A 27478-nucleotide genomic window follows, 5' to 3' on the forward strand; every position below is an offset into this window, starting at 1 on the left:
ATTGAAGGGTGCTATGTAGCGAGGGCAGTGTGCCGCGTAAGCGAAGATGAACGAATAATACTTCAGGTGGCCAATTTCAACAACGGAGAATTAACGCTGAATAAGGGAACGGTGCTGGCTAGCGTCGCACAGGTCGACATGAGTGGGGAAAAAAGCAAAGGCGGAGGAAGGGAGGGGAAGGTGAGAGTTGCGAGACCGGTGGTTGATGAGTTAGATTTCTCCGAAAAGCTGAGTCACTTGAAAGAGTCCGAGAGGAATGTCCTCTTGCCTGTATTCGAAGAGTTCCGAGATTTATTTTCGGAGGACGGAATGCCACCACCAACTGATATAACCGCCCACCACATACCGACGGGAATTCACCCCCCAATTTACAGAAAACCTTATAGAAGCCCCTTCCATCAGAAGGCCATTATCGAAAAGTTAGTGCGGGAGCAACTCGACGCAGGGATAATCGTTCCAAGTGAGAGCCCGTGGGCGTCCCCTGTGGTGATCGTGCCGAAAAAATCGCGGGATGGAGAGCAAAAATTTAGATTTTGTGTTGATTTTCGGGCTCTAAATGCCATCACCACGCCAGACGTCTACCCAATACCCAATATTGTAGAGACCCTCGATTACCTAGGGGGCTGTAATTACTTCACAACTTTAGATCTGACAGCTGGCTACCACCAAATTCAGATGCACCCAGATTCGTCAGCTAAGACAGGATTTATCGTCGACAGTGGCCATTATGAGTATAAGAGGATGCCATTCGGCCTCCGAAACGCCCCCGCGACGTTTCAGAGAATGATGGATGGGGTTTTACGAGGATTAAAACCGACCCAGGCCCTCGTTTATCTCGATGATGTAATCATATTCAGTTCCGGTATTGACGAGCATGCAATAAGAATAAGGAAAGTGTTGGAGAAGTTGAGGTCAGCCAAACTCACACTCAAATTCGAAAAATGTATGATCGCGCAGAGCGAAGTTAAATATCTGGGACACATAATCGGGGAGAGTGGAGTTCGCCCGGACCCCGAGAAAATAGAGGCGGTTAGGAATTTCCCTACGCCCACGAAAACTAAGGAATTGCAGTCCTTTTTGGGGTTGGCCAATTATTATCGGAGATTCGTTGAGAATTATGCGGTGACAGCCAAACCCCTCACACGTCTACTGAAAAAGGGGGCCGCGTTTGTTTGGACCCCAGAGTGCGATATGGCTATGGAGTCCTTGAAAACGGCACTCACGCAAAGTCCAGTTTTAGTGTATCCCGATTTCCATAAGCCTTTTATACTCTCCACCGACGCCAGTAACTTTGCTTTAGGCGCGGTATTGGCCCAAGAAGTTGATGGGAATGAACATCCTATCGCCTATGCGTCCCGGCAGCTTCATACTTCCGAAATAAATTACAGCGCCACGGAAAAGGAATTGGCGGCCCTAGTGTGGGGGGTGAATCATTTCCGATGTTACCTCTATGGCAGGAAATTTCGGGTAGTCACAGATCACGCGGCGCTGAAATGGCTATTTAGCGTGAAAGACCCCTGCAGCCGGCTGATGCGATGGACCCTTAAACTAAGTGAATACGATTATGACGTTGTCCATAAATCGGGAAAATTACACCTAAACGCGGATGGGCTAAGTCGAAAGGTAGGGCGGGTGGAGGTCTTCCCGATAGAGGATTGGCCGGCGGCGCAAGAGGGGGATGCGGAGTGCGACTTTTGGGGAAGGCGAGCGGGATTTGTAAAGGTGAACGGAATTCTGCTTAAAAGTACTAAAGATGGGGAGAGAGTGGTTGTGCCTAAGAGTTTAAGGGGTGGAGTAATACAGAAATTCCACGATCATCCCTTGTCGGGCCACCTGGGAGTCCGGTCTACCATCCGGCGAATTAGAAATTCTTATTGGTGGCCTGGAATGTTGAAAGACGTAGAAACGGCCGTTAAGGGGTGCATCTCCTGCCAGCAGAGGAGTCCGTACGGGAAAAGTAGAGCCCCCCTCCAAACCCTCCCCGCCACGGACCGCCCTTTCGATTTCATTGCCTTAGATATTGTTGGACCCCTCCCTAAGACCAGTTTGGGAAATCGATACGTGTTGTCCATATTGGACCATTTCTCTAGGTACATAATGTTATTGCCTATCGAGGATCAAACCGCAGAAACAGTTGCGTCGACACTGGTAAAGGAATGGATTCTCAAGTTCGGTGTCCCTCAAAAGTTGTTAACAGATCAAGGGAGTAATTTCACGTCGGAACTATTCCTTCAGGTGGCCAAACTATTGAAAATCGAAAAACTCCGAACATCTCCTTTCCATCCACAATGTAACGGTAGAGTGGAGAGGGTTCATAGGACAATCGCGCAAATGTTAAGTCATTATGTAAACAGTGCAAACAATAATTGGGACTTAATCCTACCGTACGTCACGGCAGGGTACAATATGAAAATTCATAGGAGTACAAAGTGTGCTCCACACGAAGTTGTGTTTGGTTACGCAATGAATTCACCTTTCGAATGTATGGAGAGGAAAATAAAAGGGCTGGATGGGACATATGTGTCTACCTTGAGGCGTCGACTTAAAATGATATGGGACAAATGTAGGAAAAATAATAAAAAAGCAGCGGAAAACCAAGTGCGAGCATCTTTAGCAAAGTCCACGAGTCGGCGGTCATACTCAGAGGGCGATTTAGTATACTTGAACGACTTAAGTTTGCGGCCGGGACAAGTGAAAAAATTCCACAAGCCGTGGAAGGGGCCGTTCCGCGTTGTCAGTGTTATTCCACCTTGCAACCTTAAATTGCAACTCGCGCACCGCACGGTCATTGTGCACGAAAACCGAGTGAAACCTCATCACTTCTCCTCCGCCTCCCCTCCCCCCTCCCCCCCAGCCGGCGCAAAAAGAGGGAGGCCAAAAAAAGTGACATCGGCACCCCTAATAAAAGAGGTGGCAGTCGAGTGGGAAATACACGGCAATCGCAGTGCTTCACTCAACGGAGATAGTCGCGAAGAATCCACATCTCCCCTGGAGGAACGGCCATCCCTCAACGACGCGCAACCCCCGGCGGATAACGCACCAGACGGCTTGGCGACGCCAGAGAAAGATAAAGAAGAGGAGGAGTGTCCACCTGCCCCGCCGCAGCCCCCCCTCGCCGGCCCAACGTATGCTCTGCGATCCCTTGGACCACCGCCGACGCTGAGTGAGTCCCCCTGCCTCTCAAGTGAAGAATCCCCTCCCATCCAAGGCAGTGCAAGCCCACCCCTCACGTGTGGAAACGGTAGCGTAGCCCAGACGCACCAATACAACCTCCGTCCTAGACCAAGGTCGAAAAATGGAGGTAATTAATCTGTGGTGGTGTCTGATACTACTGCTTGTACTGCCGAAGAGCGGTGAGCCAGTGAGAGTGACCCCTCTGATGAATGGGGTGATTTTCGAGAAGCAAAGGGATGTGGTATTCTCAGAGCACACCTGGTCTGTGGTGATGAATTATGACTTATTAGTGCTAAAAAATGAATATAAACAACTGGGGGAGGCAATTGGAAGTGTTTCCGAGAGTGATAACTTGAAGGGAAAACCCATGAATGAGGGCTATTCAATAGCGATGAATAAGATGCTCATGGAATTTCATGGCATCAGAGATGAACTAGAAATATTTATTGGTTTATTGGGGAATGAGAGATCAAAACGGGGTTGGGTTAACGCTGGGGGAGCCATTTTGAAAACGGTTTTTGGGACCCTTGATTCAGGAGACTTAATTAACATAAATCAACGCATTGCCAATGTTGAAAGAGCCGGGGAAAATACTGACGTAGAGATAAGAAACCAATTGCTTTTTGTAAGGGATTTGGAGGGGAGAATCTCCAATAATACCCGATTCATCCGAAGTATGATCAGCGAAATAACTAAATTTGTGAACGGGTCTAGGGAAGTCAATAAGTGGGGAATGGAATTCAGTCAAAAGCTAAGAGAAGAGGACCGCTTGAGGCAGGTTGGTCATGCATTGGTAAATGCACGAGTGGATTTAATTAATTTCCGACAATCGGTAGAAAGTAGCGTGCATGGCTCCCTTAGCAGTTTACTGGTAACACCATCGGTTCTACTCGAAGTGTTGTTACACATTCAGAGGAGTGTTCGGCTACCATTGTATATGGTATCTCCCGTTGAACCGAGGTGGTTACATGTTTACTATGGGTTGGCTAAGACGGCAGCGGTTGTTATTGGTAGCAAACTGCGGGTAATAGTGACCTTTCCGTTGGGAAATAAAGACAGTGTTCTAGAACATTACCTAGTACATACTTTCCCTATCTTAAACAAAGACATGGGTGTTCACCTTGAATGGAAGCTATCTCATTCCCTCTTAGTTAGTTTCGATAGAAATCATTATGCCATACTAGAAAAGGGTGACTTGGATAAATGCAATAAGGGGCCACTGGTCCTGTGTCCCGCCGATTTTGTGTTATTTCACGCTAATGTGGACTCCTGTGAATATAACATGTTTATGGCTCATAACAATAATTGTTTTTCAAACTGTCGGAAAGATGTGTTTAAACTTAAACGCCCCTTTTGGAAAAAAATTGATCAGGGGTGGCTGTTTTCCATTTCTAGTCCCTCTCAAATTACCTTGCTATGCCGCAACGGCACTTCAGTAGAGCGACCAGTCACATTGGAAATTAGTGGGAGTGGTATGTTGTTCAATGTGAGCCATTGCGATATCGCGGCACGGGGATTTCAGTTATTTTCCTCGGTCCATGGGAAATCCGTTGTAAACGGGACACTTCCCAAAATGTTGATACCACAATTCGATTTGTTGACTGGAGAGGGAAACTCCCTCTTGCGAATGTTTACGGCTTGAATGGAAGTAGCTTGGAGTTGCTGAGGGATGAAGTGGAAAAGAGCCTCTCCGAGGGCGGAGGGAGGAAAGATTTCGAAAGCCTGTTATTGGGAGTCGTAAGTGCACGCACAAATTCTGCGGTCCATACCTATTATGTTGGAGGAGGAACTATATTGGTTATGTTTGTATTATGTATTATTATTTCTCTTTATTATGTAAAAAAGAAAAACTTGATTCCTTGCTGTGGAAGTAAGAGGAAAGAGCCACAGACTCCAATAATTGACGCGACTCATGTGCGCGTCGCTCTTCCCTGCGAAATTCTGGAAACAGAAAATGTGTGATGAAAAAAAAAAATATGTGTCTTTGTGTTTTAGGGATTAGGATTGTATTCATTACTTGTCAATTGTCTGTTTTAAAGTGACATCTAATTTTGATTTTGTAGTTTAAAAAAAAAATACATGTATATTATTTTTTTTTCTGTTGAGCGAGGGTGATTGTAAGTCCCCATGTCAGCATTCATGTCTCGTCACCTCCCTCCCTTCTTGCCCCACCCACCTTTTTCCTTTCCTCACACTAGAGGAATGTGCTACGAAGTCTGATTGCCAACTTGCAGCAACGGCTCCCCCTCCCTCGCACAGACGCCCCCTCCCCACCCTTTGTGCCATCCACCTTTCCCGGAGGAATGCGAATTACGACAACGGCTGACTGGGGATAAAAGCAAGGTGAAGGAGGAGCAGGGGGAACTCGGGTGGGCGGTCACGATGAAAGTACAGTTTAACAAGGAATAAACTACTTTGCCACCATCTCTGGACCTTCCTTTCTCAAATCCCTGCCAAATTTGCCCGATCGAGCCCGAGGGGGGCTAACAGTGCTAACATTTTTTTCTATTTTCCAACTCAAACCATTGTTTATACTTGATTTATCTTTGTGCCATTTGTTTTAACTAAGTTTCACCTACTGTTTGCTGGCCCTTAATGCTTGTTAGCAATATTCATGGCCACACTTGTTATTTTTGTGTATTATTTTATTTTTCTCTTTGAATAAATGTTTTATTATCTGTATGTTCTGGTTTCCTTATATTTATTCATCTGTTTGATCCATATTGATATTAAGTGGATGTGGGTCAGAAAATCAATATGTATAATTCGTGTACGAGGGCCTGCAGATACACATGTATATTACATGTAAGGATATTCAGATTTCCAATTTGTAATACGCATGTATACATACATCCTGAGGGACTTTTGAGCCACTTTTACGTGAAATTTACAGACGTAATACGATTGTATTCCATTGTATACATATGTATAATTCATGTATGGGTATTCAGATTTCCAATTTGTAATACGCACGAATACATACATCCATAGGGACTTTTGAACCACTTCTACGTGAAATATACCGATGTAATACGATCGTATTCCATCTTATACATATGTACTTGGTCACGTATTTTTTGTGTATTATTGATGTAATACAAATGCCGTGTTATCTGGGGTGCTAGAGCAAAAATATACGGCTGCATAGTCTGCAAAGTGCTAATCATGGTCCTCCCATTTTAAAGACACGTTATTCTGCATAGCATTCAATATCTATGTGATATCCATTTAATAAAATTCTACAGGTATTGTACAGGTGGAAACTTAAGACATCTTATGGATCCCAGAACAATCCCACACAGAAAATAAACATCTATTAGATATCTAATAGATATCTACAGATAGATAAATAGTTATCTAATAGACATCTATCATAGATATCTATTAGATATATTATTGTCAAAATAGCAGCAGTTCTAATAGATATCTACGGTAGATGTCTATTAGACATCTACTGTAGATGTCTATCAGATGTCTACTGTAGTTGTCTATTAGATATTTAATTATCTGTTTATACTTATCTATATCTATAAAAAATTTTCTCATGCCTATGCTTGATGCAATTAACATTAATGAAAAAATTGTCGCCGTATGATCAAAATGAAAACTACAAAAAAAATACCACAACATGGCATTGAACTTGTGTTCCCCACTCTGTAGCCAAATTCGCTCACCACTACACCAGCAGATCTTGTTGAGGTAAATGTGCTTTTTTGAAATATTATAACAATTGTTAAAATAACACTCGGAAATAAATTAATTACAGCCAAACTAAGGCCCATTCAATGGAATCATACATCTATTCATAGATGAAAATAGACAATATATAGGTAGATACAGTTGGCATAGTCGCCACGCATCGTTCTACGCGTCGCAAAATTTTTTAAGTCCGTAATCACTCGAGTAAAGGACCAAAAAAAATGTCCCTTAATCAAATGTTTAATCGCTTCCATAGCTCAAGAATCGCGTTTTAAAACACACTTTCGGAGATGGATCCAAAACCAACCATTGTCACCTGCACATCTAATAGATGTCTAATAGGCATCTATTAGATATACATCTATCCGTAGATGAAAATAGACAAAATATAGATATCTATTTTCCGTGTGGGATGTAATTCATTAGGGTAAGGTGAAGGAAAGAAATGAGGAAGGAGTTTATTGATGAGCAGCTTAGCCTTTTCCTATTGCCCATGCTGACAAACATTCAGAATAACGACAAAATGGAGGCCTGACTTTCCACACCTTCCAAGATATTGTTATTATTGCATCATTTCAAAGTCTTTATTGAGGAGAAATAATGTAATGAGACCATAACTTGAAAATCTACCATATTTATAATGATGACTATAGAGACAAAGGTCATTAGAAATAAATGTTTTCATACCCATAGCAATGTATGCTGTATATATGTCAGAAAGACATCTTTATTACCAATAATTTAGTCATTTATTCAATAATTTAGTCATTTAGTCAATAATTTAGTCAGAGATTGTCAATTGAAAGGTTGAAAAAAATTGCTTTGACACAAATTGTAGCTCGAGCTACAATTTGTGTCAAAGAAATTTTTCTTCCTCCGCTTTAAAAAGAAAATTTGCATTCTCTGCTTTCACCAACAAGTAGCTTGAATTTGTCAAAAGAATTTCTTTATTCAGGAAAATCTGAATTAAGTTGTTTAGCTGTTGAAAAGGCTTACTAAATTTCATCAACAGCCTTTAAACTCATGCCTGGCAGAGGTCTGAGGAGTGTAAGATGTATAGCACACTGTTCTGCTGTCTTTGGTGCTCATGCAGCATAAGCAGCTTATGTTAAAGTGAGGATATTTGACAGCATTCCTTATTCTTTCCCAAAATCTTCACCTTGCCTAATGGAAGAACTTTAGCTTACAGTATGCTGCATACCCTTTTTTCCATAAGAAACCCAAGAGGAAGGAATAAGTTTCTTACTTTGAGCTAGCTGGAATATTCCAACATATGTTATATGGACCTCTCATGTGATCTTAGGAAAGCATTTGATTGTGTCTCTCACCCAATCCTACTTAATAAGTTACAGTGCTATGGTATTAGGAATATTGAATTAAAACTATTAGAATCTTATCTGTCAGATCGTTTCCAGTGTGTGTCCATAAACAAGAAGCAGTCTTTACCACTAAAACTTGAATATGGTGTTCCTCAAGGTTCTGTCCTTGGTCCTTTGCTGTTTCTAATAATGATTAATGACCTTCCTTTGAATGTCCCATGCAAGTCTTTACTATATGCTGATGATACCACTTTTATTCAAAGTGTGAATGACCTGTCCAAATCAAACTGATTTCAAATTCAGTGTTGTCAGTAGCCCATAATTGGTTCTCAGCAAATGGACTTACCCTGAATAATGATAAAATGCAAATGGCATTATTTTCCCTTAGCCCACAAATGAACTCTGAAGAAAATCTAATGTTGCTTGGTTTCAAACTTGACCCCAAACTGAAGTGGGATTCTCATTTATCCTCCACCATTATTAAGCTTTCCAAAGTTACATTCCTACAACGGAAACTAAAGCTGTTATTACCCATTGACTGCCAGCGCCAATTTTATTTTGTTTTTTCCACTGTCATCTTACCTATGGCATTGAATTATGGGGTCATGCATCAAAATCAAAAGATGTTTTCATTATGCAAAAAAGGGCTATTAGGATTATTTCTGGTGCAAACTCATTGGAGCATGTAAACCACTTTTTATTAAATTGGGTATTATGACCCTTTATGGTCACTATATTTATAAGTGTGTATGTGAGGTCAAGGAAAACCTGAGCTCTCTGGTAACAGGGGTCAATGTTCACCATCACTGCACTCGGAGAAAGGACAATTTAGTAGTCCCCCACTGTAGACTATCAAAGAGTATGAAATCTTTCAATGTATTAAAGCTAAAGTATTTTAATATGTTACCTAATGAGGCCAGGCTTGTCAGCCTACAAAGATATAAAATGATTATTTACCACTGGCTTTTGTCAAGAGCATTTTAATCATTGGAGGAATTTGTTCTTAGTGACACCTCTGTAATCAAATTTTAATTACTTGTTCATGTGTTATTTATTCTTCCTGACGATGACCATTGCAGTGTATTTCTGTTTATAAGTCTAATAAATATTATTATTATTATTCTTTATTCCACAAGATTTACTTGGAGGTCTACCAGCGTCGGGCCTTGCCAAGACGCTGCCTCAAGTTACAATTCATTCAAAAACAATCTAACTGTTCTACATGTATCCAGTACTACAGATTTTTGAATGTTATATATTCTGTTTCTTTTAATTTTTAATCGTTCAATTCCAAAATTGAGTGATGAATGTATTATTCCTGTTGATGATATTACTATGGGGATGATGGTGACCACGTCCTGTTTCCAGATAGTTTTTATTTGCCTTGCGAGGTCTTGATATTTTTGTTTCTTTTCCTCGTATTTCTTCTTAAGGTTGTGGTCAGCCGGAACTGCTATTTCAATTATAAAGGTCTGTTTTTCTTTTTTTTAATCCAGATTATGTCCGGTCTGTTATGCTGGACAGGTTTGTCTGTGTAAATTGTGTTGTCCCAGTATAATTTGTAATTTTCATTTTCCAGCACTGTAGCAGGGGTGAAAAGGTAATATGGTTCATGATCCACTTTTAATCCGGTAACATACGCTATTTCTAAATAAATAATTTTGCATACATTATTGTGTCTTTTGGTGTATTCATTACCTACTAGATTCGTACATTCGCTAATTATGTGTTCTATCGTCTCACTCTTTGCATTACATTTGCAACATAAGTCATTTAATACACTTCCGTCTTTGATTATATATTTCCTATAATTCTTCGTACCAATTACTCTGTCCTGAATGGCTACCATTGTCCCCTCCGTTTCCTTATATAGCTCACCTCTTTTTAACCAGGCATTTGATAGTGAGGTGTCTACGCATTCCTGATGAAGAAATTTGTGATGTATACCATGTACTTGCTTGCTTCTCCATGTGTCTTCTAGCTCCTCTATTTTTTCTTCATCTATCGATTTGTCTCTGACATTAAGCTGGAGTGGTGTTGCTTTATCATTATTTTTTACGACTGACTTATACAGGTTAGTCGTCTCGCCTTTTTGGAAAAAGCAATTTCTAAATTTATCTATAATTCTGTAATGTAGGTTCTTAATGCGTATTAAACCTCTACCACCATTTTTTCTTTTAATGTATAACCTTTCGACAGCAGCATTTGGATGATGTGATTTGTAAACTGTTAATGCTTTCCTTGTCAATCTATCTAGGTCTTCTAAATCCGTATTAGTCCAATGAATTACACCAAATGTATACGTTAAAGTTGGAACAGCAAATGTATTTATGGCTTTTGTTGTATTCCTGCTATTTAACTGCGTTTTAAGTATAAGTTGAAGCCTATTTTTATATTCTCTTGTGACTTTTTCCTTAATTTCTTTCTGTGGGATTTGAGTTTTCTGCAGTATGCCAAGATATTTATATTTTTCATGTTCTTCCATGTTTTCGATTTTTCCGCTATCTAAAAGAATATCTTGCCCTTTAACGTATCTCCCTTTATTAATTTCTAATTTTCTGCATTTATATATTCCAAACTTCATACATATGTCATTACTAAAGCTCTCCGTTAATTTCAACATATAATTTAACTCCTTCTGATTGTGGGCATATATCTTTAGATCATCCATGTAGAAAAGATGATTAATCATATGTGTCTGATTTCTATCAATTTTTAATTTGAATCCATATTTTGTTGAATTTAATATATTTGATAAAGGGTTGACAGCTAGGCAGAACCATAATGGGCTCAGTGAATCCCCTTGAAATATTCCTTTTTTTATTCGGATAATACTACTTTGAATTTGACCTTGAGAGGTATTCAATACCAACTGAGTTTGCCACTTATTCATTACTGTGTTTAGAAACTCCACAATTGAAATATCTATTTTGTAAATTTTTAAGATTTCTTTTAGCCAATAATGTGAAACCGAATCGTATGCCTTTTGGTAGTCTATGTATGCTATCAATAGATTTCTCTTGGCCTTTTTCGCAGTGTTCATAATTACACTGTCGATTATCAATTGCTCTTTACAGCCTTGTGATTTCTTTCTACATCCCTTTTGTTCCCCCGACAAGATGTCATGTGTCTCGATATGCTTGTAAATCTTTTTTGCCAAAATTGATGATAGTATTTTATAGATTGTGGGTAGACATGTAATTGGTCTATATTTATTTGGGTCCATTGTATTATCGGATTTTGGTTTTAGGTACGTTATTCCTTGTGTGAGGAATTTTGGTGAGGATTCTGGGTTTTTAAGGATCTCATTTATACCAAACGCTGGACTTTTGTGGATGGATGTGAATTTTTTATACCAATAATTCTGGATTTTATCTGCCCCTGGTGCTTTCCAACTTTGTGTGTTTCTTACACTCTCCGATACATCATTTTCTGTAATTTGTATTGCACCCATTTCTTCAACTTCTTTCATCCTATTCCTCTCTTCTTTAATCCAACTTGCCCCTTCTATCCTTAGATCAGGATCGTCAGCCCATATACTCGCCCAATGGGATTCTAGGTCAGCAATGTTTGGGTGCTCCAAATTTTTTTCATTTGCTTTAATTAATTTCTGATAAAAAATTTTCTCATTGTTATGAAATGAGCTATTATCTGATCATCATTATATTATTATTATTATTATTATTATTATTATAACAGGGATATCCAATGGAAATATCACAAAATATCTATTGGATATTTTATAGATTTGTATGTAAAATAAATTGGATATCATATGCATTTGGATACTACTTAGGGGGGGATCAATGAGCGGTGACCCTTCCCACACGGAAAATAGATATCTGTAAGGGTGTCACTTGCCGTCTCGTGCCGGCTCGGCTCCACTCTCGGTGTAATGGAAGAATCGCAGAGTCACGTTCGAGTGATGGGTCCAGTATCTGAAACTCATAACACGTTGCAACCTCTTGCGTGGGATCCATCCTCGTGCATGACTCTGACACCTTACTCCGATTAGCAACTTGCAACTGGCTCTCGCGTGGGAATTGGTCTACGCGTATTCCTCCAACACCTTATGCCGTAACACGTTGCAGTATCTTGGCTTGGGAAGGCGTATGATGTGCATGAGCATGCGGCCTTTTTCCGGCCAATAGGAGGACGCTGAGAGGGTCACGAGACGGAAGCGACACGGGAGGAAGCCTCTTGGAGGGAATAGACTGGGGAGTCTTACACTGTAGCTCAGAGGGGGAGCTTGTACCTGTGCTAGTAACAATTAAACGTGTGGAACCAGACTTGTCATCTCATTCTGCCTTCTACGAACCTGGCCCTTCCTATAAGCTTAGTGCTTACATTTGGTGTTGAGAAGTGGGATATCCCGAAGGGCAGTGATACCCGTCGTGAAAAGGTGATTGACAATGTCGAGTCGTGTTAGTTTATCGGGTCGTGAAATGGAGCTCCAACAGGCCATGGATGAGCTTTGTGCGCAGTTACGGGCCCTCAAAGAAGAAAACGCGAATTATAGAGCCCGTACAACTGATGTGACCAGGATAGGAGAAAACTCGAGGAAGTCCTACTCAATGCTATCGGCAATAGACAGTTTTTCGGGAGCCACGGGTGAAAACATTGAAGCGTTTCTCTCGCAAGTAGAACAGGTGGGAAGGCTGGGTGGGTGGGATGATGAAGACAGGCTAAGCGCGGTCACACTTCGCGCGCGCGGTGGGGCCGCGGATCTCCTGAGGGCGAAGGCAAGGGCGGGGGATGCCTTGACCTACCCCGAAGCAAAGAAGGTGCTGTTGGAGAGGTACCAGGGGGTGAAGAATAGGAGATTCTACAGAGAGATGTTGGCGAACATACAAATGGGCCCAGCGGAGCAGATAGAGGAATTCGCGGATCGTATCCGCGAAATAAATAGTCATACATGGAAGGAAGAGGAAGATTCCGCCGCAGCAGCAGCTCGTCGTGCGGAGGCTGATGAGAGAGCCTTAGACGCCTTCCTAAATGGCCTTCCTGGTAGGGTGGGGGAGCACACGCGCCTCTCTATGCCAGAGACTTTCGACGCTGCTATATCCGCAGCCGTGCGCGTGCGGGAAGCTGAGAGGAGGATCCGACCGGTGAAGGAGGGGCGAGAGGAGAGGAGCGTTTTCGCGGTCCGTGATGGAGCTTGTCACGCGTGTGGCCGCCTTGGGCATTTTGCAATGGACTGTAAACAGCGGGGCAGAATGCAGTGTTTTAATTGCGGGAAGGAAGGACACTGGGCTAAAAACTGTTGGGCACGAGGGCGAAGTAGTTATAGCCAGCGTTCTGAGATGCCGTTAAACGGTTCCGGGGCCGAGCAAGTCGCCCGCAACGGCCCCAATTAAGGATCGTACTCCCATGTGTGCACCGCGAGGGGAATGTAAAGCATTTGGCGGTGACTGTGACGTGTGGGGGCATGCGGCGACGAATGTTGGTTTATACAGGGGCACAAGTGAGCCTTTTAACTAAAAGGTGCTGTGGGGGCCGAACACCGAGGAGGTCTCAGTTCAGGATAAAAGGACTGAATGGAGGGCTTATTTGGAACTTCGGAGAAGTGGTAGTACCGCTAGTTGTCGGCAATAGAGTGTATAATCTAAGGGCTCAGGTTGTTGACAATTTGGGGGGCCATGAGGGAATTTTAGGAATAGACTTCCTCCGCGAAATTGGAGCGATAATTGACGTGAGCAGAGGTGAACTGACAATTGACGGACGCGTAATTTGTCTAACCGATAGTGGAAGTAAAGATCACGCGGAGATCCCACCGCGGCCGAGGGAGGTTGGCGAAGCGGCCACTTCCGCTATGACGGACGGCGAACCGCAGGGGGCGTGCCCGGCCGTTATGGAGATAAGGATGGAGGGCGTGGCTGAACGAGCGTGGATAAGCGGAGCCGCGGACATCACGGAGGAGAGGCCGAGAGACGGAACGACGAGGTACACGGCGAAGGAGCTGGGAGACGCGGGGAGGAAATGGCGCCGCCCACGGGTGAATATTCCGGTACGCCTTGTGTCGGCAGAGATGATCCCAGCCCGGAGCGTTCGTCTCGTCACTCTTCCCCTTGGTAGCGGCTGGGGAGAGGGCCATGAGTGCATGGTGGAGTCAGCGCTGGAATTGGACGACTGCTGGGTGGCCAGATGTGTTTGTAAGGTGGATGAGGAAGGGGGTGCTAAGATCCAAGTAAGTAACTTTGGAATGATAGATGTAACTTTGAGTAAGGGTACAGTGATCGCAATAGTGAGTGATTTGGAGGATGACGTGAATAATGGGCGGGACAAAAGTGGAGTGCGAGGGACCGGGATTGACATGGACGCGCATATTTCCGTGTGCAAGGCGGTTGAGGATGATTTTAAGGACGAGATTGCAAGAAAGTTGTCTCATCTAGACGCGGAGGAACAATCGGTATTGCAGCCTTTAATCGGAAGGTATAGTCAATTGTTCTCGCCATCGGGCACACCCCCAGCCACACATTTGGTAGAACACCACATTCCCACTGGTGATGCTCGGCCCATTTACAGAAGACCCTACCGAACCCCTCATCATTTGAAGCCACTGATAGACAATTTTGTGAAGGAACAATTGGAGGGGGGAATAATAGTGCCGAGTCACAGCCCCTGGGCCTCGCCCGTTGTGATCGTTCCGAAAAAATCTGAGGACGGAGAGCCGAAGTACCGGTTTTGCATAGATATTCGCGCGTTAAATGCAATAACAAAACCCGACGTATACCCCTTACCTAACATTACTGAAAAACTAGACTATTTGGGGGGATGCAGATATTTCACTACACTTGATTTAACTGCGGGTTACCACCAAATCCCGATGGCTTCCGACTCACGTGAGAAAACCGCCTTCATCGTGCATAATGGGCTGTATGAATACCTCCGAATGCCCTTCGGTCTTAGAAACGCCCCTAGCGTTTTCCAACGGTTTATGGACGGAGTTTTTAGGGGGATGGCTCCTACGGAATGCCTGGTGTATCTCGATGATGTCATCGTCTTTAGCGGCTCCATAAAGGAACACGCTTTGCGCTTAGGGAGAGTGTTCGAGAGACTAGAAACGGCAGGATTGTCCCTAAAACTATCTAAATGTCACTTTGCCTCATCACAAGTAAACTATTTGGGACACATTATCAGTGCAGAAGGTATTTTTTCGGACCCTAGAAAGATTTCAGCGGTAAAGGAATTCCCTACTCCAAAAAATGTGAAGGAGATACAATCCTTTTTGGGCCTCACGAATTATTACCGTCGGTTCATCGAAAACTATGCAGTTATAGCCCGACCCCTTACGTCGCTATTGAAAAAGGGTAGCGCATTCGTTTGGACTCCCGAGTGCGATCAAGCAATGGAAGATTTAAAAACAGCTCTTACGAGCAGTCCCGTATTGGTATACCCAGAATTTTCTTTGCCATTTACTATATCAACAGACGCTAGTAATTTTGCAGTAGGTGCCGTCCTGTCCCAAGTGATCAACGGCGAGGAACACCCGGTAGCATTTGCCTCACGGCAGCTTAAGAAACCGGAGCTGAATTATACCACAACAGAGAAGGAATTGGTCGGAATAACTTGGGCTGTCAATCAGTTTAGACATTATGTGCTGGGACGAAAATTTACTATTGTGACGGACCACGCAGCACTAACGTGGCTATTCAATTTAAAGGACCCTAATAGTCGATTAATGAGGTGGACCTTAAAACTGGGTGAATATGATTACCAGGTGGTGCACAGATCGGGTAAAACCCATGCAAACGCTGACGCGTTGAGTAGAAAGGTTGGCCTCGTATCGGCCGAGGAAATAATTAATTTTGGAGAAGAACAGAAACGAGACCCAGAATGCATAAAGTGGGCTAATGAAAATGACTTCGTTGTCATTGACGGCATTATTTGTAAAAGACACGAAGGGGGAAATAAAATAGTGGTGCCACGAAACTGCAGGGAGAGAGTGTTACGTCAGTATCATGATCACATTCTTTCGGGCCATCCTGGAGTACACGCAACCGCGAGTAGAGTCAGAAGGGACTATTGGTGGCCCACGATTCTGGGGGATATCAAGGAGTATATGAAGCGTTGTATAGCTTGTAGTCAGCGAAGCCCCTACGGCAAGTGCAAACCCCCTCTGCAGCCGCTACCCGCGGCGAATAAGCCCTTTGAGTTTATTGCCATTGACATTGTGGGCCCCCTTCCAAGGACAAATGATGGGCATCGTTATATTTTGTCTATCCTAGACCATTTTACGAGATACTTGGTAATGGTGCCGTTGCCCGACCAATCGGCTGAAACCGTATCCGTTGCACTGGTAAAACAATGGATTTTAAAATTTGGGGTGCCGGAATTATTGCTTACGGATCAGGGGACTAACTTTATGTCTGATCTGTTCAGACAGATTTGTAGGCTATTGAATGTAAAACAGCTAAGGACATCCCCGTTCCACCCAGAGTGCAATGGCCGAGTTGAGAGAGTGCATCGGACAATCGCAAAGATCCTTAGCCATTATACGTGAACGTACGAAATGACGACTGGGCGAAGCATCTCGAGTTTGCCGTTTGCTCGTATAACACCTCAAACCACAGGAGCACGGGGTTCACCCCGCATGAGTTGGTGTTTGGACAACAGATGGCATCACCTTTCAATTGTTTCGGGGCTAGTAGCCCAGGGAAGGAACACCCTAGTGTGACAGGCCTACGAGAGAGGTTGAAGGGAATGTGGAAACAATGCTCCCGAAATGATCGCTTAGCGGTAAAGAGAAGGAGGGAAACTGTGAAGGGAAGGGTTAAGGTGAGGGAGTATAAGGAAGGCGACTACGTGTTCTTAAGTGACCCTTGTTTAAAAGTGGGGCAAGTAAAAAAGTTTCATAGACCGTGGAAGGGCCCGTATCGCGTGTTGAAAGTAACTTCGAAGTGCAATATACTGTTGGAACTTCCATTTCGAACCCTTATTGTGCACACAAGTCGTGTTAAGCCTTATCATGGCCCTATTCCCCCTCCTCATACAGGGAATATTGCTGACAGACCCCGTGGACGGCCACGAAAATTTCTTCCAGGTGACATTTCTTCGCGAGAACCGACATCAGCTGTAAACAACCCCCTTCACTGGGAGGACGAGTGGGTGGAGAACCGAGGGGATCAGCTGGTGACGCAAGGCGCAGGAGGAGGAGGAGGCGGCGCGGAGAGAGGGGAAGTCGTGGTCATAGACGGAGAAGAGGTGCCCGCCCCCCCTGTGGTCCTCATTCCCCTCCGCCCCCTGCCCCTCATCAAGACGTTTCCTGTGGTCCTCATTCCCCTCCGCCCCCTGCCCCTCATCTAGACGACACCGCTCCCCCATTGGAGGCGGAAGGAGTCGTCCCCACTGACCCCCCTCCCCTTCCCCGTCGTTATCTTCACAGATTACGACCCAGAAGAGGACGTTGCGAATCACCGCCCTACGTGATCCCCCCACCCGCACCCTCTCACCGCTATTATCTACGTCCGCGGGAGGCGCTGACAAGATGGGAGGAGGAAGAAGAGGATATGGTGGACCCCTAAAATATTTGGTTTGGCTGATGTCTGTTGTGTTGTGGTTTGGACCCTATTAGGGGCCAAGAGTTGATGCCGTTAAGTAGTGGTTTATTGTTTGAAAGACAGCGGGGTGTAGTATTTACTGAACATTCATGGATGGTAGTTATAAATTTTGGTCTGGGTTCCATGAAAGAGGAATATAAAAGGATTAGAATCATTTTTGATTAAGTAAGGGGTAGGATGGCGGGAAAGTTATGCAGAGCTATGGTCGGGGATGTATTTTAGCGTTAGAAAGGATGAATAGGGAATACCAACATGTCAAGGAGGAGATGGAGGCATTGGTGGACTTGGTCGAGAAGCGAAGAAACAGGCGGGGTTGGATAAATTTTGGGGGCTGAATTTTGTGGGTGAAATACTGTGTCTGTTTTTTATTCTAACTATTTCTATCATATATGGGCTCTGCAGGAAGAGTAATCATTACCAAAGTGTTTAATGCAAAAATTAACTCTAAGTGTTTTTTTTTTGTTGGAATTTTCAATGGAACATGAACTTTTTAATTCTCATATGATTAGTAGTCGATTTTAGATGGTGTTTGTTGCAGAAAACTTTATAATTTGTGAAACTATGTATTTTATGGACAGTACATTGTGTGGGTAGTATTGTAATAGTTAATAGGGTAGTATCTAAATTTTGTTGGCTGAATTCATTTGGATGAATCGCTGAATATAAACAATAATTATTTATTATTCAGCGATTCACTTTTGGGGGGAAGTGATGTAAGGGTGTCACTCGCCGTCTTGTGCCGGCTCGGCTCCACTCTCGGTGTAATGGAAGAATCGCAGAGTCACGTTCGAGTGATGGGTCCAGTATCTGAAACTCATAACACGTTGCAACCTCTCGCGTGGGATCCATCCTCGTGCATGACTCTGGCACCTTACTCCGATTAGCAACTTGCAACTGGCTCTCGCGTGGGAATTGGTCTACGCGTATTCCTCCAACACCTTATGCCATAACACGTTGCAGTATCTTGGCGTGGGAAGGCGTATGATGTGCATGAGCATGCGGCCTTTTTCCGGCCAATAGGAGGACGCTGAGAGGGTCACGAGACGGACGCGACACGGGAGGAAGCCTCTTGGAGGGAATAGACTGGGGAGTCTTACGCTGTAGCTCGGAGGGGGAGCTTGTACCTGTGCTAGTAACAATTAAACGTGTGGAACCAGACTTGTCATCTCATTCTGCCTTCTATGAACCTGGCCCTTCCTATAAGCTTAGTGCTTACATATCTATAGATATCTATATATTGTCTATTTTCATCTATGAATATATGTATATCTATACATCTTCGAAAGTGTGTTTTAAAACGCGATTCATGAGCTATGGAAGCGACATAACATTTGATTTAGGGACAATTTTTTTGGTTCATTACTGGAGTGATGGCAGACTTGAAAAATTTTGCGACGCGTAGAACGATGCCTGGCGACTATGCCAACTGTATCTATATATTGTCTATTTTTATCTATGAATAGATGTATGATTCCATTGAATGGGCCTTAGTTTGGCTGTAATTAATTAATTTCCGAGTGGTTTTTTTAACAATCGTTATATAATTTCAAAAAAGCTCTACTGCTACAACAGGATCAGTTAGTGTAGTGGTGAGCGTGTTTGGCTATTGAATGGGGAACACAAATTCAATGCCCTGTCGCGGTATTTTTTTTGTAGTTTTCATTTTGATCATACGGCGACAATTTTTTCACTAATGCTAATTGCATCAAGCATAGGCATGAGAATTTTTTTATAGATATAGATGAGTTTAAAACAGATAATTAAATATCTAATAGACATCTACTGTAGACATCTGATAGACATCTACATTTATCTATCTGTAGATATCTACTAGATATCTAATAGATGTTTATTTTCTGTGTGGGTTTAGTTCAAAATTAGGAAACATTATTACCTGCACTGGAGGCATGAAAAGACCTTTCACTAGGTCAAATTGCCCATCAATCGGTTCTGGGTGCACAGTATGATGCTTGCGTTTCTGAGCTGCATCGCGGATTATTTGTATTGTCTTGATGCCGTGGTTGGTGTCACTCCTCCAGTTGAGCACCCACACCTGATCCAATGGAGGGACATGGTGCAGCTCAACTGGATACTTGTCAGTCACCACCACCTATTCAGACAAAAGTTAACCATATGAGCAAACTCATGGAGATGGGTCATAAATTTTTAGGCCGGTATCGTCAGTCGCTTCTTTAGCCATCCTTCATCTTCCTCGGCTCCTGAAGGATAGATTTCAGTTCGAGAGACGTCCGAAGGTCTTCTTCACCGCACTTTGCTGGTGAAGGACTCCTCGTCAGCGTAGGTTGGTCTGGCCCAGCCTTCACATCCACTTCACAACCATTTCATCACTTTAAAGATTTTTAAACAGGCCTTACATAAAAGATAGGTTGGTAGAAATGATTTTGTTTTTATTATTTGTGATGGCGATAACGTTTTAATTTTGTTCATCTTAATGTTTATTTCTGCTTTACATTGCAATGTTATCCGTAAGCCGGTGCATCAAAGACAATGATTGAACAGCGTATTATCATGGAAATTAAAGCTGTTAGGAGATGTTTGTGTATTTCGACACATAAAAACCTTAATTAGAGGTATTCCTGAGGTATAATCATTCGCGATCATGTTGAATGACATGTGATAAAAGTCGTCATACTAGACTCAATCCATGCTAAGGATATCACCCAGCACGTTAACATCATCTCTACATCGATGTAAAAAGCCTACAAATAAAGTTTTCTTGTGCATCTGCACTAGATATGGATATGGAGTAACTATGTAATGCAATTTTATGCATCAAGTATTCCTCTTAAGCTTACAAAGGGAAAGTTTAGTCACATCTTATTCACATTTCAACCCAAAGGATGATTATTTACATTAATAAAATATTACTGTGTTTGTGTGAGAAATTATTATGGCGACCGATTTAGCCCAGTGGTTAGTGCCCGTCGCTACCACGCGGAGGGCCCACATTCGTTGCTGCTTGCAGGCAGATTTTTTTTAGCTTTTTTTGTATTTCTTTAGCATAAACTTACGTTAAACTATGAATTTTATGATTTTAAATCAGAATAGTGTTTTCTGGATTGAAAATCTTTCACATGTGCACGCTACGTCGGTTTTACTATCTTTTGATTTTGATAGTTTTTATCGAACTGCTGTGGCCATTTCGGTATCAATTACCAAACCAGTTTGATATAATTTATCAAACTGGTATGGTAATTGTTACTAAATTTTTCAATGAGCCATATGACGACCGAAAAGTTTGATAAATTTCATCAGAATTCGATAGTTCTAACTAAACCTTTTTTCCGCGTACGATTAAGTTTTTTGCCAACGTTTCGGTTTATTTTAAAACCTTCATCAGGGCTAAGAATGAAAAAATGAGACGACAATAATATACAATATTGATAAATACATGAAGGTTACAAAACACTTGTTTTACAATATTACAATAAAAAAATGAGAAAGGAATGCACAAGAATTTTGACATTAAAAAAATATTTTTTATATTTTTTAATGCCAAAATCCTTGTGTATTCCTTTCTCATTTTTTAATTATATTGTTGTATAAAAGCTTTTTTGTATCCTTTATTTATGTATCAATATTGTACATTATTGTTCTCTCATTTTTTCATTCATAGCCCTGATGAAGGCTTTCAAATAAAACAACACGTTGGCAAACAACTTTTTGCACTATATTACCTACACCCCAGCAATTATTTAATCATCATGTTGGCTTACGTTAATGCTGGATTGTTTAGGTGTACGTTTCGACTACTAAAGACTATAGTTGATATTTACTAATCATCTAACTGAGGAAACTTGTTGCTTTTTTCCTACGCTTCGGTCTGTTGTATATTTGAAGTATGAATTATCTATGAATTTTCGGTGAATTTAATTTCTGATTCCAATGCATACTGTCACTGCGTCCGTTTTCTTATTTTCTTGAATATCCCTATGTTTGATTACCGAATTAAACAGAAAACTCTTTCCGCGTTACCCATTCGCTCCATTTTGGCATATTTTGTGACCAACGTGACGCTAGGTGAGTTATGCTTTGTCTTTGTTTGACTGGATGAACGGATCTTAGAACTGGACATTCCATGAGCAATGAAAATGATCCAAAAGACCAGCTTAAGTCGGAAGATAAAAAAGAGCTTCACTGAGGATCGTCTCTCGAACGTAATCGCATCCTTCGCAAAGGAGGCCGCCGAAGGAATCCTAAGTGAAGACAAGATCTGAAGGAGCGACTGACGATATGGGCCTAAATGTATAATATAGATAATCTCAAACTTATTCCTAAAATAAATTCTCATTTTCAAGGGTATTTTTATGCAAAGATATAAGTTACTGCTATCCTTGCTGACTTTTCATGAGATAATTCATGGGGAATAAAAGGATAAGGCAAAATAGGATATAAATATGTAGCTAAAATAAAAAAAGAATTTGTTCAAAATATAACTGAGTTTTAGGTGACTTTTTTTTAACCAAAATTTCAATCCATATTTCCACACTCAGCCAACTGCATCATCTTAAGTAGACATTGGGCATAGGATACTGTGCCTAATAGTTTTCGTATCATTTTTATATTCTCAAAATCAACTGAAATTACTGAAAATTGTCTACTTCATGCCTGTGATTTGCTGAACCTGTATGGAGGTGAGGCACGCATCATGAGCGTTCTTATCACCTCCTTCAGACGTCACTCTCAGCAACAACTGCCATACAAGATGCCAGCAGGGGTCCACATCCTCCTTCATCACTTAAACAGTTCAAGAACCAAATATTGCTAAAAGCTAAAAAATTGTACTTACATCTACAACCACCATTTGTATTTTACTGATGACAAGGACTCGATCCTTTTTGGGCTGAGTGACATACACATATCGGTTGGCCACATTGATTGCTTGTCCCCAGCTACAATTCACTCCCTTGTCACCACACACATACTCCTATAACAAAGTGGTAAAATTAAAATAAAATTAAGCTCAATAATTATCCCACATATGATGAATATTGAGTAGTGTTTCATCTACCTGAGTTCCTGGAATGATGTCAGTAGCTTGTATTTGGTGATAAAGTCGACATGCAGTTGGCTCATAGACAGAAACCCCCCAATCATGGAATGAGAAAAATCTTCTCTCCTCATTTGGTGCTGCTGTGGGAAGAAATGTTATGTATACATATAAATACGTGAGTGATGGAAAGCGCAATAGAGTTGATGACCAGATATAATGAAGAAGTGACAGAAGTTGATTCTGAGGACATAGAAGTTGACAATTTTTTTTCATCATGGACCATGCTCATTGTCTTGGGAAAAATTTGCCTTGCAGGGGTTAATGGGTTTCAATTACATGTGTCTCACAGCATATCAAGGTTTATCTGCTTTAAGATAAGCTTAGCTTTGTGTGCTGAAGTAGATAATACCATCTCATTCAAATATTAATGCTGTGTATTTATATTTCCATGGCATATTTTTTGCTGTCTTGGTACCTGCATTAGTCTGCCATGTTAGATGATATTGCAAGTGCTTTATTTCCCTTGCTGATCCGATAGCCTTAAAGGGGATGATGCTATCTTAAGTGCAGACCAGAATAGTCAACAGATGAACATCCAGGAAGCAATCATGTCAGTAGTACATGTATTAAGCATAGATAGATAGAACATAAACATGTTGACCGCATAATCTGCATTTTCATAGTAGTCTGTCTGCATATGAATATTGTTTGAGTTTTATCTTTTACTCTACATGAGCCATACTCTTATGTTCATGCGAATAGACTGTTGTATTTCCTGTTACAATAATAGATCATGACATTAATAAAACACTTTGCAAAGGATCTGCATTTACCCTATTGGAAATGTTCCATTGAAAAATATTCAATTGAACCATTCAATTGGAAAGTGACAAATTTCAATTGAAAAAAAATCAATTGAAAAATTCAATTGAAATTTGTTACTTTTCAATTGAACAGTTCAATTGAAAAAATTACAAATACATAAATACCTCCAATATGGTAAACTTATTATTTGGTAGGATACACTTAACATCTAAATTTCACGAATCCCAAATTCTGAATAAATAAAATATGTGAATAGAAATTAAAGTTGAAATATTTTTAGAAGCAGTGTCATAAAAACTTTAATTGGGCTTTTCCACATCTTCCATCACTTCTCACAATCATGAATAGTTATCGAAAAGCTGTATAGTTTTGCCATGATTATCAGAACAACAACTATACCATGAGAGCCACAACTTTTACCAGTTCAAACAACATTGAGTAGTTGTTGAAAAGCAAACGTTTTTCCGCGATTAGCGATAACAACTTCACCAACAAATATCTCAAACGTCTTTACCTAAGAAAGGCTTCTTTAAAATACTAATTAATATAATTCTGGTTTTGCATTAAACCAACATAACTTGTTTTTCTCAACAGAAACATGTCACTCATGTTTATACAAGAATACGGGAATTTCACTTCACACAAACAAACCTGCGTGATACACACTATTCCGACAATGCTAGTAGTTTTTTGTTGGCGACGTAACGCACGTACGCATAATTAAGTTAAATAAATATGCTTACATTTTAAACAGAAACGTTAGTATAACCAGTCAAAAAACTGAAGGCAAACGATACATTACTAAATGAACAAACTAAAGCACAACAATCACATCAAGACTTCCACTATATCACTGAAGAGACACACGAATGACCTAACACAATGCTGTGGGGATCAAGCACAGGTTAAATAACACCGATATTAAATAGTCGTTTCTCCACAAGCAAAAAATTAACCAAAATTGACCACAACCCAGTCAACCATGTGCAAGTAAACATATGAATAACAGTATAACGGTATTTTTGATTTCAATTGGATATTGGAGAATTCAATTGAATATTTTAGAATTCAATTGAGTATTTGAGATTTCAATAGGATATTTGGGAATTCCATTGAATATTTGAAAATTCAATTGTATCTTTTCTTTGAATTCAATTGAATCTGACATCTTTTGCTCATCATCATTATCATGATTACACTTCCCTGACATCTTGTGCTCATCATCATTATCATGATTACACTTCCCCAGGGACGCCGACTTACAAAAAATATTGGGGGGGCCCAAACCGGGGATGTTGCCCCGGGAAATTTTATAAGTAGTGAGTTTTAAGTTTTGTAAGCATTTTAGAAGAGACATATGATCAACATTAGAACACTAAGAACTCTAATCTCGATACCTGGACACCTCGGGGAATATCGACAAGCCTGGCACATTTTTTCCTCACACCCACAACTAATTTTTGAGGGGGCTCGGGCCCCCTCAAGCCCCATGGAGTCGGCGCCACTGCACTTCCCTGTAGTTCAGTGAATTAATTTCAGCCTTGGCCTACATAGTTGCAGAGTGTGAGAAATGAAGCTATCGTGGGGGCATTACTCTATACAGGGTCACAAGAACACCCCAAATATGGGGGATCAAATTTCTGGAAATATCTGTGAACAATGTGAGCTAGCTAAGTGAGGCAGGTAGAAGACAGTTGGAAAATCAATGGAAAAGTGAGTCAGCCTGTGATAGGAGTAGCCCCAGCCCCTCCCTCCATTTTGTACCCAAAACTCTAGGGGACACTTAAAAGCAGTTCAACATGTGAAAAAATCAAAGTGAAGAACATAACTTCTGCCAATTATCCTTTGTTGTTTTCTGAGAATTCACTAAAATATGCATTAAAAAACTAAAAATATGAGCAGGCAATTCTAACTCCTTAGAATTTGAGCATGTATATATTGACCATCATAAAATATTGCTGAGTATATACATGCCTATTCTCATGGTTGGTCATGATATACTTTAGTAATTTTAAAAATCAAGAATAAAAATAAGAGGCACTAATCTACTTACTTGGAGTTGGATCTTCTTGTACAACCAGTGAGGAAATGTCTCTTGTCATTCCACCAACATTTGTAGCCTGGCACATATAAGCCCCAGTGTCTGCATAAGCTATGTTGTGGATTTGTAATTCTGTGCCATTACCAATTATTTCATACTTGTTGGGCATATCTATTTTCAAGGGCTCATCATTTTTCAGCCACTCCACCTGAATGAAAAACACAGCAGTCATATTGTAGCATTGTAGCATAGTGGATGTCTAAATGCATAAATGTGATCAAATACACCATGACTTTATAACATATCATACCACAAATTTAACCCTGGTTGGGTAAGATAAAATACAGTATAAAAGACACTAACACAGATTTAAATTTCTGCTGGCACTACCACCTTCCTCAGGGCTAGGGAAAAAAGCAAAATACTCTATAATAATAATAATATTTTATTGGTCACAGAAAATATATGAATATACATATATAGGACCCGTCAGGAAAACATAAAAAACAAATCAAAAGTAGAAAGAAACTCACAATATATTATAATACATATACATATTACATTAATTGCGAGGCATCCTCAAAGAATTCATCAGTTGAATTCATAATTGAATAGTAGCAATGATCTAAAAGATATTTTTTAAATTTTGCTTTAAAAAGGCCAGGTCTGATTTCATCTTTGATTGATTTTGGTAATTTATCATAAATTTTAATACTCATATTGAAAGGCCCTCTACTGAAGAGAGAAAGATTTTATTGCCTCACTGCGAGCTCATTTCTACTTCTTGTATGATAATCACGAATATCGTTATTCATGGTAAGGCACAACTTTTGTTTAAATTCTCTAATTAACATCACAGCATAATAAATATATATACAAGGAAGGGGAAGGATCTGTAACCTTTTGAAAAGATTACGGCAGGTAGCTTGTTTTTTAGCTTTGCATAATATTCTTACCGACCATTTTTGTAGTTTAAAAAGACGGACTGCCTTAGGGGAGTGACCCCAGGCTAAAATACCATATTTTAATCTGCAATAAATATGTGCGTAGTAAAGTGACATGGCTGTTTCTATATTTGTGAGCTGAATCACCCGTCTAATTAAGTAGCAGCCTGAAGCCACCAAGGATGAAATACAATTCACCCATTTATGCCTAGTGTTCCATTTTTGGAACACCTGACACGACTTTCTAATTTAATGACTACGACTCATTACACACCAATATGCCATGGTTTTTCTTTCTATACCTCTTTAAAAGGTATATTGTATTACATGGAGCAAAGAATTAGTCAGTTTTGCCAACCCATCGTAGCCAGTGTGTTGAGAAATAGCAGTCTTTTTTTCAAGGCAGTTTTTCTGAGACCACCTTAAATATTATATTAATAACTATTTACCATTACGCCCGACTGTTGTAAATGTTTCTCTGCATGTTCAGTAATAGTTAACCTATTGTGCTTTAGGAAGGAAATTTTGAAAAAATGTATTTTGTTTTAGTTACAAGTGTTTATTTAACAGTGTTCCATTTTTGGAACACTAGGCAAATCCACTACTATTATGCGTGTATTCAGGCGCTCTGAAATATTCACTTTAATTTTGAATCAAGTAAGCAATTAGATGTGGAACAATTAATAACCTTCCCGGATCATTGCTGTGCGCTTCTGCTCATCTCATTCATGGTTCTTATGACGAGAACTTTCACAGTGCTGACCTTTAGCTGATATCGGATGGTGATACTACTGAAAATGACGGTGTATCGGCTTCCAATTCGCCTCTGCCTCTTCTTGCTCTAAGAAACAAGGTAACCAAAGTTTTGCGCAACAGGCACGCAGCTAGGAATAAAGGTTAGG

General features: G+C 41.0%; 1 protein-coding gene across 4 annotated transcripts in view; it reads right to left on the reverse strand.

Annotated features, from left to right (window-relative positions):
* Positions 1 to 27478, reverse strand: part of LOC124170538 (follistatin-related protein 5-like) — a 521097-nt gene that overhangs the window by 9930 nt on the left and 483689 nt on the right. For all 4 annotated transcript variants that reach the window (XM_046549329.1, XM_046549332.1, XM_046549331.1 and 1 more), the window contains 4 exons: positions 25645 to 25840; positions 22785 to 22906; positions 22563 to 22700; positions 19647 to 19862 (listed from right to left, as the gene is read on the reverse strand). In XM_046549329.1, the coding sequence (XP_046405285.1) occupies positions 19647 to 19862; positions 22563 to 22700; positions 22785 to 22906; positions 25645 to 25840 (672 nt within the window). The remainder of the gene's footprint in view (positions 1 to 19646; positions 19863 to 22562; positions 22701 to 22784; positions 22907 to 25644; positions 25841 to 27478) is intronic.

This window comes from Ischnura elegans, chromosome X (assembly GCF_921293095.1).
Source record: "Ischnura elegans chromosome X, ioIscEleg1.1, whole genome shotgun sequence".
Lineage (NCBI taxonomy): Eukaryota > Metazoa > Arthropoda > Insecta > Odonata > Coenagrionidae > Ischnura > Ischnura elegans.